We start from the raw sequence: 13,997 nt of genomic DNA, 5'->3' as shown, positions 1-13,997 counted from the left end.
ATTTCCCTGTGTCCTCTGTCACTCTCATCTGTCACACAGCCAGACAGTCTCCCTCTTCTAAATGCTTCACTATTAAACAATTGCTGCTGGTTATTGTTGACATGTGCCCCAAGAGTTGGAGTGTGTGTACAGTGATCAAATTCTGAGGCAGGTCAAATGGAGAAAAATTATGCGAAATTAGTTTATCAGGAAGGTATCAAACAAATTAATGAGTGAAAATTTGTGGAATTTTTTGTTGTTGTTTTTCAGAGTCATATCTGTTTTCACCAGCCTCTACAAAAGTGATGATTTTCAGCATACTGTAGTTTCACAGTGGTTGCTTTCAGGGCAGTGTTGGAGCTGAAGTGTTGGAAATAGGATTAAGCCTGGTTAAAAGGACAGGAGTCTCTCCTGTGCCTTCCCATATGGACTTATTTGGCTGTTCTAGGTAACTTTACTTTTGATTGGGGCCTCCAAATTATGGCAGGCCTCAGTAGTATGCATGGATTCAAAAAAGCATCAGAGATGTTGGACTGCATTACCATGCGTAAGGCAGGATGACCACATTATAATGCTCTACCTTCCGGTGAACCAAATTTCAATCTCAGGGCCATTAACATCTACCTACTTTTGTCTGGGTCTCTGTTTATTTCATCTTCATTCTCTAATCAAACTAATGGTACATTTTTGAAAAACTATGTATTAATCCCACTTACATCCCATGTACCCTTCAACAAAAGCTCTACAGATGATAAGGATATGTGAGATAAATATGGAGAGAATTGTTAGCTTACAATATCCACAACTCATTTCTCTACTGTATTTTCTTCTGGCAAATGTTTTCAGGAGTATAACACTTGTTCAGTTATTGTGATTTAAAGGACTTCCAAGGACATAGAACTCATTAATTTGATTTGTCTTCAGCTATAAAATTCCAATGACTATCAGGACACCACGCATCATCATGAGGACAATCAGCTGTATTCCCAGCACCATGGCCATGTTGACACCACATTCAGAGAGCTGAGAATCCCAATGTCCTTTGGGGTTTACAATACAAAGACAAGTCACTCTTCATAAGTTTTTATTTATTTATTTTTTATTATTAGTTGTTGAAAACATTACAAAGCTCTTGACGTATCATATTTCATACATTTGATTCAAGCAGATTATGAACTCCCATTTTTACCCCCTATACATATTGCAGATTCACATCAGTTCCACATCCACTTTTTTACATATTGCCATACTAGTGTCTGTTGTATTCTGCTGCCCTAAGACTAAACAACTGCATATTGCGCAAAAACAGACAATTCATATGCTTGAGATCAAATTTAAAATTGGTTTATGCCTCAGAAGCAGAGCCTGGATAGAATGGAGTCAGGGCTCATGAGAAGAAAGGGGCTGATGGTGGGAAAACACATGGAGATGAGTGAATTGGTGTTCACCAACAACAAACTGGGATTAAAATCAAGGGAAACACAAACATTTAATAGGGAGGAGAGGGTGTAGAAACTCACAAAGGTGCCCACCAGGACAAGTATTCTCTGGGTGGCTCTGGACTCAGGGCAGGATCTGGGGGAAACTTTGATGCTGTGAATGTGCTGAACCCTCTGCTTGTGCCTGTACAGAAGGAGAACCATGGAGCCACTGGACCAGATCATGAGCATAGAAAAGACAACTTCAGGAAATACAAATAAGGCTGCATATACTGATTCTGTGATTTTGTCACCAGCTTCAGAAAAACAGTACCCATAATTTGTTTTCCTTGTCAGATTTTCGCTACTCCATTTGCTAAACATATAGAGAGGGAAAATGGAATTCACCACCATGTATAGGATCCAGCAGAGGGAAATGGAGAAGCCAATGAACTTTGGAGCTTTTCCTTTGAGATCCTTCCAACAGGAGTTCATGGGGCTGATGGTGATGTTCTGAAACACGCTCAAGAGGCAGGTGATGGCAATGGACAAACTCCTGCCCACTCGCTCCATGTACAAAAGAAATTTGCACACATAGTCATTGAAGTAATGTTTCAGCCCAAGAGTTGTCATTGTCTGGGAAATTCCTTTAGAGAGAATGATCAAGGTGTTGGCTATAATCAGGTGCCTGAGAATCAAGTCAGTGGACCTTAATGTGCACTCACTGCAGAAAAGAACTAAATAATAATAAAGCAGAGAGAAATTTCCCAGAACTCCTACTGCAGTCTGCGATAAGAACATCAGTCCCATGGCCACGTCTCTGGAGTCCATTTTCTCATTCTCATATTTTCCTTTGAATTACAGCAATAGTCCTTCCTATGAGCAAAAAGACACATTAAAAATTTTGAAGGGAAGTCCATTCATGTACACCTGTAGTTCCCAGGTCCTCTGGAGGCTGAGACAAAAGTTAGGTTTTAGCCCAAGTATTAAAACTGAGCCTGGGAAGCATTGCAACACCTTCTCAAAATTTAATAATTTTCTACACCAAGTATAAGTTTTACTGTATGCACATATTGGATTAAAATATATCAAGGTGCACATGTGAATGAGGGGAGTTCCCAGATTTTTTTCATAGAAAAGCCAACTTGAAAAATCAGTTGATGATAACCTGGAGGAAGCATCAAAATGGAGTGGAGGGAAAAGAAAACAGAATTTGCCACTTTCAGATTAAATTGATATTTTATAGTCATTTTGAAGAAGAGGAGAATTCTGTCACCACTCACAACACACAAAATATCAGTTTTGAATAAATATCTGGCTTAAATTTTAAAGAAAATGAATGTAACTTTTATAGTACTCTGTTTCTTGATCTGTATGTGCACAGAGAAGTGTGTTTTATTTGTAAAATTCCACTGAGCTGTGCACTTATGACTTCTGCATGCTTCGTTAATTAAAAAATGTACATGTCATCAAAAAAGTGAGCTGGGGAAAGGTCATCTCTTGGATGTTTTGACCTGCTTCAGGTGTCTGCACAGGATGAAATATAACAGCGAGTGTCCTCACAAGGATCCTGAACATGCATCATTGAAGAACAACCATAGTAATATATATTCTGTTCATAACGTTCAAAAGGACAGTGTCTAAATATTTTCATTTAAAAATTTTGTTTTAGCCACTCAATTTGATGCCCATATATGGAAAGAAATGATATTTACTGGTATATGCAGGCATATATGGAGGAACAAAAATCCCAATATATTTTTGACCTTTATTATCTGTTCTATCCACATGGAGTCCTTGGGCTTATTAAGCTGGATAGACACTGAAGAGGAAGAGAGTAGAGATCCTGCTGCTGAGCTACACTCACAACTCAGTCAAATAACAGAACCACTGTTCACACATGCACTAGCCCCACTTGAGCACCAACAATACTTCAACACAAAGGATAGAGGAACCAAAAAACCGTAGACCAAGAACCAGGCATCAGGAAGGAACAACTAGAGGGGACCTCAGGTCATATTTCCTGGGCATCTCATATAGCAAAAACAGAAGTCCCAAGAACAAAAATGATTACTACTCACCAAGTAACACATGTAGGAATGAGGGAGAGTAATTCTTCACAACAGACGTGTGAGTTTGAGACCTCCAAAAACATGAGAAAATATGCAAACAAGATTCCCCGCGAATTCACAATCCCACAAGAAAGGAACCCTCAGGTAGGGACATGGATAAAATTCCAAAGAAAAACCATAAAAACCTGATTATTAAAATGTACTAAGTAAGTAAGATCTAAGGAATGAATTAAGAGAACAAATACAGGAGATGAAAGCCCACTTCAATTCAAAACACTAAAGATAGTGAGAAGAAACAAATCAGAGCTCCTGGAAATAAATTGCCTAATGAATCAAATTAAACACTCACTTCAAAGTATGGCCAAAGATTAGATTGCATAGCGAATGAACTTCAGTCCTTGAAGGCATAACTTTAGAATTGATCACAGGTATCATAGAACCTGAATATTCAGTATGCAATAAGGCAAAAATCAAACCAATAAAACAGGATGAGAATGCACAAGAATTCACAACGACATCAAAAGACAAAGCCAGAGAGTCACTGGGAGAGGAGAGAACATGCAGATATAGACTAAGCCATCAAGAACCTCTTCAGCAAAATAGCAGAGAAATTTTCCAACCTATGAAAGGAGATGGACATCCAAAGTGAGCAGCATATAGAGCCTCAGGTGGACAACACCTAAGAGGTCCAGTTTGGAAGGCTTTAGCAACCCTCAGCCCTCGTTCTCTTGCTCAGTACGTAGCTCAAGAAGAAAGACAATCCCAGGCATTGCCTGTCTAATCTCACTGACTATTCTGAACATCTCTGTGGAAATGATTCTTTAATTTCTCATTAAGAATGTTTTTTTCCTCACCTTGCTTTTTTTTTTTTTACTCTTCTGATGATTTCAAGGAAACATATACATGCACATAAGTGTTTTTTTTTCTCATTTTTAGCATTTTTGAAAATGTTTAGCATTTTAAAAAGTTTTTTCTTCTCCTTGTCTTCTGAGGTTTAGGGATTTTTATTAGTATATTTGGTTTTGTATTTTATTGTTTCTTTGTCTGTTTCTCTTCTTTTTCTTTCTTCTGAAAGCCAAATTCTATTGTTCTCTTCCACCCACCAGTTACTGTTTGACTTCTGTTTTATTCTGCTCCTTTATAACCATCACATGCTACATCTCTTCTGCATTCTCTCTGTTCAATTTTTTAAATTATGAACTCTTTTCTATCTTCCAATCACACATTTTTTCTTAATTAACTCTATTCTTATAATTTTTAGCACTAATTGGTTTATCTGATTCCCAACCCCACATTAATGCTGTTGCAGTTGTCACTGCTGTGGGTGTGATAGTTGACACCTGTTGTTTGCTTTTCTCCCAGATATAGTTCATGGTTACTTATGGGTTTTGCTGGTACCAATCAGTGACTCTACCATTTCTGGGTTTTTTTTGTTTGTTTCAAATTCACATTGTAGAAGACATAGTAGAAACCATTTCACTGAAAGTTGTGTATTGTTTGCAGAGTTGTTGCTAATTATTTGTGTTCCCTATTCTGGGAGGTGCTGGAACCTGTAGGAACACTACAATTCACAGGGTAAAAACTCTGCTGCTGAACTAAACTTAGCCAAAAGACAGCACACCTTGTTTCACACACTAAGTACTGAAACTCTTCAGCTATGCCTCACCATAAACACTTGTTTCATACACTAAGTACTGAAACTCTTTAGCTATACCTCAACATAAACATCAGAAGAGAAAAAAGGCCTGACTAATGACGAGGCCCCAAGTAGAAATGACTAAAGGTGGGCCCCAGGCCCCACCTACACACATCCATAGCTATAGCAAAAACAAAGAGAAGTAACCCAAAGTCTCTGGATACCAAACCTATGAGAGGGTCTCAACACAGATCACTCTAGGATGCTTTTCACTAAAATATATTCCAAGGTACAATTTAAGTCTTATAAAATACAAAAAAAAATTTGATGTTATCATGTAAATCCTATAAGATCAGAATGTAATGAAACTAGAAATCAACAGCATGGTGCATAGAAACCATACAAGTACGTGGATATTGAAAAAATATATTTTAAGTGAGAGATGGATCATAGAATATATTAGAGAAGAAATCAAGAAGTTTTTTAGAAATAAATGAGAGCAAAGATATAATGTGTTAAAATTCTTGGAACAGTATGAAGGGATTTCTAAAAGAAAATTCCAAAACATTGAATGCCTACTTTAAAAAATACCAGAAAGACCACAAATAAATATTGTAATGCTAAATATCAAGGACCTGCAAAAGGAAGAACTAATATAAGATCAGTAGAACACATGAAATGACTGAGATCAGAGCCAAGGTTAATGAAACTGAGAATTTTTTTAAAAGCAATACAAAGGATCAATAGAACAAACATGATTATTTGAAAAGATAAAATTTATAAACCTATGGCCATCTAAAAAAAAGATAGAGAAACCCCCAATCAACAAAATATCAAAGGAAATATCACCTCACCACAGACACTTCTGGACTCCAGAGGTTAGAAAATATTTGAACAATTTTGAACATTTACTCCCTCTCCTCCCTCCTGTCTCTCTCCCTCCCCTTCTCTCTCCCTCCCTCTATTCTTTTCTCCCACAGTCGGGATTTAACACAGAAGCACTTTACCACTTAAATACATCCCCAGCAATCCCCAGCCCTTTTCATTTTTCTATTTAGAGACAGAGTTTCACTAAGTGGCCTAGGGACTTGATAAATTCTGGGGCTGACCCTGAACTTGCCATTCTTATGACTCAATCTCTGAGTCACTGGGGTTACAGGCATGCACCACTGCACCCAGCTGTTAAATTCTATTAAACTGGAAAATCAACAACCTTGACAAATTTCTATACATATATGACTAGCTCAAATCGAGCCAGGAAGACAGAGAAAACATAAATATAGCAATATCAAGTAAGGAAATTAAATCAGCTATTAATGTCTTTTTTAATAATAAGAAGCCCTGCCGCAGTCTGGCTGGGCACAATTCAGGAGCCACTTGTCAAAAGAAACTAACTTTATTTTTAGAACTATGCACACCAAACAAAACAGCTCCTCAGGAAAAACCCTCAGAGCCCAACTGCCACCACCTGCTTCCCACAAGCCTCTCTCCCAACCACAAGCCTCTCCACCTCCCACAATCCTCCTGCTCTTGAGGCCGATTGGCTGGATCGTGTAGGCGGAGCCAAAAAAGTCCCCCAGTGAGCAGCTCTGAGGTCTGAAAGGGCAGGGAAACAGCCCGATGAGCATCACCACAGAGGAGCCAATCAGCTAGAAGTTGCTGGAGCCACTGTGAGCCAATCATCAGCCGGCAGCTGGAAGTTTGCTGGCAGCTGGAAGTTTGCTGGGGCCCCTTTGGCTGTGGCTCTCAACATCTCTCCCTCTCTGTTTAAACAACAAGCATGTGGCTTAGGGACCGTGCTTGCCTTAGGTTGTCCAATACTACATATGGTCCTTACCCGTCTTCGGATGAGCTCACCTCAGGGCGTCAGCCTCCTGTCTTAGGTTGGTACCATTGCAATTGGATCTTACCCGTCATTGACTACCAGTTCAGCATACAGCCACACCTGTAGATAGGTCTTTGTACCAGCGGCGGGGGGGGGGGTGAGGTTCTTTGCCTCACCTCTGTTGGCCCTCAAATTTTAGCTGAACGACCATGACAAGCAGAAGGGAGGAAGATACACCAAGCCAATTGACGGCTCCTTTTGGAAAAATTCTACCACCAACGACACCATCAGAAAAATACTCCAACACTACCACAAGTCGCTGAACCAACAGATAGTTCACAATGCATACAAGTGAGTTCACAATGCATACAAGTGATACATAGTCCAGGCAAGTTCTGCAAGCAGTTCAGTGATGGCTTTTGCAGAAGCTGTAGATTGGTTTTATCTTTGTCTTCACCGGCACTGGGATGAAGATACGAATTCTGGCAATAATGGCTAAAGAAAAAAATATATAACATTCCAGAAGGCACTAAAAGAAAACAATTTTTTTTCTTCTTTTTTTTTTTTTAGAAAACAATTTTCTTAACAATGTACCTTATCTTCAACAGAATTATTAAATATAATGAAAAGGAAAGGTGAAAGTAAACAAACAGATCTGTTAACCTCCTTTTTTGTTCATATATTAAAACAATCCTCAACAGCTGTTTACCCAAATTAAATTAAACCATTTAAATCACGTGAATAAAAAAATATTTGGATCCATTTTTTCATGAGCACTCATCATATATGATATATGGACATACATACATTCAAACATATAACACAAAACACAAGTGTGCATACATAATATAATACATACAACACATAACATAACAGTAAAGACCTTATAACTTTTTACAGGTGAAATCTCCATTGCAATGTTTAAAAACTCTAGTCGAGAGATGTGAGGGAAGGGGAAGGGGGATAGTAGGGGATAGGAAAGGTAGCAGAATACAACAGTTACTAATAGGGCATTATGTAAAATTGTGGATGTGTAACCGACGTGATTCTCCAATCTGCATTTGGGGTAAAATTGGGAGTTCATACCCCACTTCAATCTAATGTATGAAATATGATATGTCAAGAGCTTTGTAATGTTGTGAACAACCAATAAAAAAAAATAGACATTGAAAAAAAAAACCTCTATAGTCAAAAAATAGAACTGATCAGCAAAACATTAACCTAGGTCTGTATGAGCTCAAAAAACAAAATAGAACTTCATGATGCGGGAAAGGGCAATAATAAAATAGATATTGAAAAAAGAATTCTGGTTCTGTCGCAGATGTAAGGGAAGCCAAACTGGAGTTCTGTATATCAGCTGTTATGGATTTGAGCCAAATCATCTTCTTTTTGGTCTGTAGAAATCGCTTTAGTTAAACTCTCAGGAATCCAAATCGGCTGCTGTTCTCCCTGTGGAAACACACAAACAGACCCCGACTCCAGACAATCACTGGGTCAGGACCTTTCCATTGTCCTGTTAGAATATCCTTCAAAAGTACCTTGGGCTTATGCACATTTTTTGGACACATATGCCTTTCCGCAGCACTAAGTCCTGATGAATCCAAATTTAAAAAGTTTAGAGTAAAAAGGGTTATTTTAAGTCTATCTTTGGGGAATATATACCCCTTCCCAATTCCTTCTTTTTGCTTTAATAAGTACATTTTAATACTTTGATGAGCTCTTACAACTATGCCTTGTCCCTGTGGATTGTATGGGATTCCTGTTATATGAGTAATGCCAAATGATGAGCAAAATTGTTTAAAAGAGATAGAAGGATAGCCAGGACTATTATCTGTTTTTAATTGTTTTGGAATGCCTACAGTGGCAAAATTTTGTAAGCAATGAGCTATAATATCTTTAATTTTTTCTCTGATATGAAGGGAGCCTATCAAAAATGTGGAAGAAGTATCAACTGTAACATGCAAATATTTTAATTTTCCAAATTCTGGCAAGTGTGTGACATCCATCTGCCAAATAGGGTTAGGTATCAGTCCTCTAGGATTGACTCCAAGATTAACTTGTGGTAAAAAGGTCACACAATTTTGACATTGTTTTATTATTTGTCTAGCTTGCTCCTTAGTTATTTTAAAATGCTTTTGTAAAGCATTAGCATTGACATGGAGCTTTTTATGAAAATTTGTAGCTTCTTCTAGTTTAGAGAAAATATGTATGTCATGTGTTGTTTTATCTGCTAAATCATTGCCCAAACTAAGGGCTCCAGGCAATCCTGTATGTGCCCTGATATGTCCTATAAAGAATGGATATTTTCTGTCCCAGATTAGACTTTGTATAGTGGAAAGCAAAGAGAAAACATTAGAGGAAGGGGAAATCCTACCAGCATCTTCAAGGGATATTGTAGCATTAACTATATACTGACTATCGGAAAATAAATTAAATACAGAATCTTTAAACATCACAAAAGCTTGTAATACTGCATTAAGCTCTACCTTTTGAGCTGATTGTTTGGGTACTAAAAATGTAAAAGTTTGATCAGGTGTAACTATTGCTGCTGTACCATTATTTGACCCATCAGTGAATATATCTGGAGCATTCATGATAGGTGTTTTTCTTGTCATTTTTGGGAAAATTACAGGATGCGATGACCAAAAAGACAATAAAGGATTAGATGGTACGTGGTTATCAAATGAAACATTAGATTTGCACATGATTATTGCCCAAGTATTTAACTCATTAGCTAACTCATCAATTTGATTCATAGTATATGGAGTCATAATTTTATTGGGTGAAATTCCAAACACTCCCTTTGCTGCTTTTATTCATTTGAGTATTAATTGTCCTCCAGCCTCAGGATACCTAGTAAGAATAGTGTTAGGAGAATAAGATAAATGTATCCATAATAATGGACCTTCTTGCCAAAATACTCCTGTAGGAATATTTGTTGTTGGTAGTACAATAAATAATAAAGGCAAACTTATATCAATTCTATCTAAATGCATATTTTCTATATATGTTTCAATGATTTTTAATGCCTTTCTTGCTTCAGGTGTTAACATTCAGGGTGAATTTGGATCTGATGGACCTTTTAGGATATCAAATAAACGTCCTAACTCTCCTGTTGGTATACCTAGATAAGGCCTTATCCAATTTATGTCTCCTAATAACTTTTGAAAGTCATTAAGTGATTTGAGTTGATCTACTTGTATTTGAATTTTTGGTGGATGGACCATGGTTGAGGATAATAGAACTCCTAAATAATTAATTGGAAAATTTAATTGTACTTTATCTATTGCTATCTCTAGATTATAATTTTTTAATAAGTTTGTAAGTGTGGCATAACATTCTAGCAATGTGTTTTTAGCTTTGTGTGCTAATAATACATCATCCATATAGTGAAATATTTGTAGTTCAGGATTTTGATTTCTAAGTGGCTGGATTACTTTGTTAACATAAATTTGACACATAGTTGGGCTATTAGCCATCCCTTGAGGTAGTACTTTCCATTCATATCTCTGATCAGGACCTTCATGATTCAGTGCAGGGATAGTAAATGCAAAACGTGGACTATCCTCAGGATGAATTGGAATTGAAAAAAAACCAATCTTTAATATATATAACTAAAACATACCAGGTTTTTGGCAAAGCAGACAATTGAGGAATCCCCAATTGAGCAGGTCCCATAATAACCATTTCATTATTAATGGCTCTTAAATCTTGCACTAATCTTCATTTACCAGATTTCTTTTTGATGACAAAAAATGGGAGTATTATGGGGAGATACAGAAGGTTGTATATGTCCTTCCACTAATTGTTGTTTGACCAGGTCATGTGCTGCTTGTATCTTTTCTTTAGTCAGGGGCCACTGAAGAACCCATACTGGTCTTTCTGATTTCCAAGTAATTTTTATTGTCTCAGTGGCCCTTTTTGAAAATCCAACCCATGTCTGTCTGTTCCTTGATCTATTTGTATTGGTGCTGCTATACCTTGTTCTTGTTTTTCTAATCTTTTTCCTTTCCTAAAACCTTGTCTGGCCATAATAGTGGTTGCATTTTAGTTGATGTTATTTGTTAATGTCAAACCTAATTGATCTAAGACATCTCGTCCCCATAAATTTATGGGAAGATGATCCAATACATATGGCTGTATAGTTCCTTCACATCCTTCAGGATCCTTCCACCAATCTAATACCATTGCACTTCTATGGGGATTAGTCGCCACTCCTAGGCCTCTAAGCGTTTGAGTGGCTTGTTGTAATGGCCAATGTTTTGGCCATTCTTGATGAGAGATGATGCTAAGGTCTGCACCTGTATCCAGTAGGCCATTAAATTCATGTCCTTGAATTAGTTTTAGCATGGGGCGAGAATCTAAATTTAAAGAAAGCATAGCCCAATCTACACCTGTGGAGCCTAATCCCTTGGAACCTCTTTCTACAGCACGACTGGAAAATTTATCATGTAGGCTGGGTATTATTAGTAACTGTGCTATTCTATCTCCTGGTGAAATTACTGATATACCCTTTGGAGAACTGGCTATAATTTTTATAATTTTTTTCACCTTCATAATCGGGATCAATTACCCCAGGACTTATCATAAGTCCTTTTAGAGTAGAAGAGCTGTGTCCCAATAATAAGCCTACTGTTCCATTGGGAAGAGGTCCTTTTACCCCTGTGGGAATGATTTGAACTCCCATCTCTGGAGTTATTACTGCTCTGGCAGAGGCGCAGATGTCCAATCCTGTGCACCCTCTGGTTTGTCTGATGAGGGATCTAATGGACAATGTGTCCTGGGCACTACCCTGATGGGGTTGCTGGGTTCCTCCAGTGCTCCATATATTTGTGGTTTTGGGCCCCGGAGCATTGAGCCCCCGTTTATTTTTTGGCAACGGAGCCCAATGCCTTTCTCCACGATATCGTGGATAAACACCTGGTCCTTGTTCGTTTTTCGATAATGGAGTACCCTCTATGGTGGTTTGAGAATGGCATTCATTAGCCCAATGTCTCCCTCTATGGCATCGTGGGCAAATACCCAGTATTCTACTCCTTTGATACCTAGTTTTGTTAAACCCTCCTCCTATGGGGCATTTCCTTTTAAAATGTCCTGTTTGTTCACAATTGTAGCATGTTCTTGGCCTGGCATCTAAAGCCTATTTTACTGCAGCTGCCACGACTTGCTCTTGTTCATTACTGTCTCTACATAATTTAATATATGTGTTTAAATCTTAATGTTTCCATGGTCTAATGATTTCTCTGCACCAAAGATTCGCTTGGTCATAAGCCAGTTGTTTTATTAATGGCATTGCTTGTTCTGTATTCCCAAAAAACTCTGGTAGCTGTTTGAATAAGCCTATGTACAAATTCAGTGTAAGATTCATTAGCTCCTTGTATTACCTTAGATAATTGACCTTGTAAACCTCCATGTCCTTGTAAAGTCTTCCATGCCCTAACCGCCTCTGCAGCAATTTGTGCATATACGCCAGGATCATATGCAATTTGTTGCTGCTGATCCTCATAAGGTCCCTTTCCTAACAACATATCTAGATTTCTCTGAGGATAACCAACTGCTGCATTTCGCCTAGCCGTCTCCTTGCAAAATTCCTCATTGGCAACCTTTAATAACAGGTATTGACCTCCATTTATCACAGCTTTACAAATATTAGCCCAATCTGCTGGAGTCATGTTCAAGTTGGTAATGGATTCAACCATGCTTACAGTGAAGGGTGCTTGAGGACCATAGGTTGTTACAGCCTCTTTTAGCTTCTTCACTATTTTGAAATTTAAAGCATGGTGAATTCGCTGCCCTCCTGCCTCAAATACAGGGCATGTTAATACTTGAGATCCTGTCTCAGGATCCCAACTATCAACTGTGGGGGTTGGGGGCCTCCCAGCATATGGAGGTGGCCTTGTTAGTTGGACATTTACTCCCTCTGGTGATAGAAAATTGTTAATAGCAGTCTCCTTTTGTAACTTTCCCCCTGATGGCTTTTTCTGCTCTAAGCTTTCTTCCTCTATCTTTGTCTGAACTGAAGGCTTTGGACTAAGCAAACCAGATACCAATGCCCGCAATGTCAATGTGCCAATTGGCAGAGTCCCTGGGTTGTTCTTTTCTATTCTTTTTAAATCTTCACCATGATGGTCCCACTGTGATATATTTAACAACTCCTCCTTAAAAAGCCATGGGCTACATTTTTGTATTGTATCAATGTATGCCCTGACTGCTCTTGATTTTACTGGGAAGCCTCCTTCCTCTAACAATTTACTTAACGTTCTTTCGGTTTGTTTTTTACTAATTTCTGATCCCATATTTCTACTATAATAAAACCCAACAAGATAACACCAAACAAAACTGAGACAGAATGAAATAAAAATGGAACAACAAAAAATCATTATAGCCTTTCTATCCTCCTGAAATGTCCATCCGTCCTTTCTCCCTATCTGTTCCTCAGATGCACATAGTTTTTCCTCAGATGTGAGTGGTTTTTCTTCCGTCTCACTCATCTCCAGGGACAGGCAAGTTAAAACAAAAGTGAAGCAAAACAAAAGAAGAATCTTAAAATGGCTACCCATCCTCTCGCCCTGCCCTCAGGGGCGAGCAGTTTACTTACCCTCAGTCGCTCCCCGTACGGGCCACCAAATGCCGCAGTCTGGCTGGGCACAATTCAGGAGCCACTTGTCAAAGAAACTAACTTTATTTTTAGAACTACAAACACCAAACAAAACAGCTCCTCAGGAAAAAACCCTCAGAGCCCAACTGCCACCACCGGCTTCCCACAAGCCTCTCTCCCAACCACAAGCCTCTCCTCCTCCCACAATCCTCCTGCTCTTGAGGCTGATTGGCTGGGTCGCATGGGCGGAGACAAAAAAGTCCCCCAATGAGCAGCTCCGTGGTCTGAAAGGGCAGGAAAACAGCCCAATGAGCATCACCGCAGAGGAGCCAATCAGCTAGAAGTTGCTGGGGCCGCTGTGAGCCAATCATCAGACGGCAGCTGGAAGTTTGCTGGCAGCTGGAAGTTTGCTGGGGCCCCTTCGGCTGTGGCTCTCAACAAGCCCAAGGCCAGATAGATTCTCAGCTAC

The 13,997-nt window shown here is 38.6% G+C and overlaps 1 protein-coding gene across 1 annotated transcript in view; it reads right to left on the bottom strand.

Moving 5' to 3' along the window:
- Positions 1–2,030, bottom strand: part of LOC308637338 (vomeronasal type-1 receptor 2-like) — a gene marked incomplete at both ends in the record, with an annotated part of 37,374 nt that extends 35,344 nt beyond the window's left edge. Inside the window, one exon of the mRNA XM_081273652.1 lies at positions 1,500–2,030. Coding sequence (XP_081129778.1) covers positions 1,500–2,030 — 531 coding nt within the window. The remainder of the gene's footprint in view (positions 1–1,499) is intronic.
- Between the last annotated feature and the right edge of the window lie 11,967 nt (positions 2,031–13,997).

This window comes from Spermophilus citellus (genome assembly GCF_964194105.1).
Source record: "Spermophilus citellus genome assembly, chromosome: 18".
NCBI lineage: Eukaryota > Metazoa > Chordata > Mammalia > Rodentia > Sciuridae > Spermophilus > Spermophilus citellus.
Note: the sequence above shows the minus strand (reverse complement) of the source record. Positions and strands in the feature narration are given on the sequence as shown.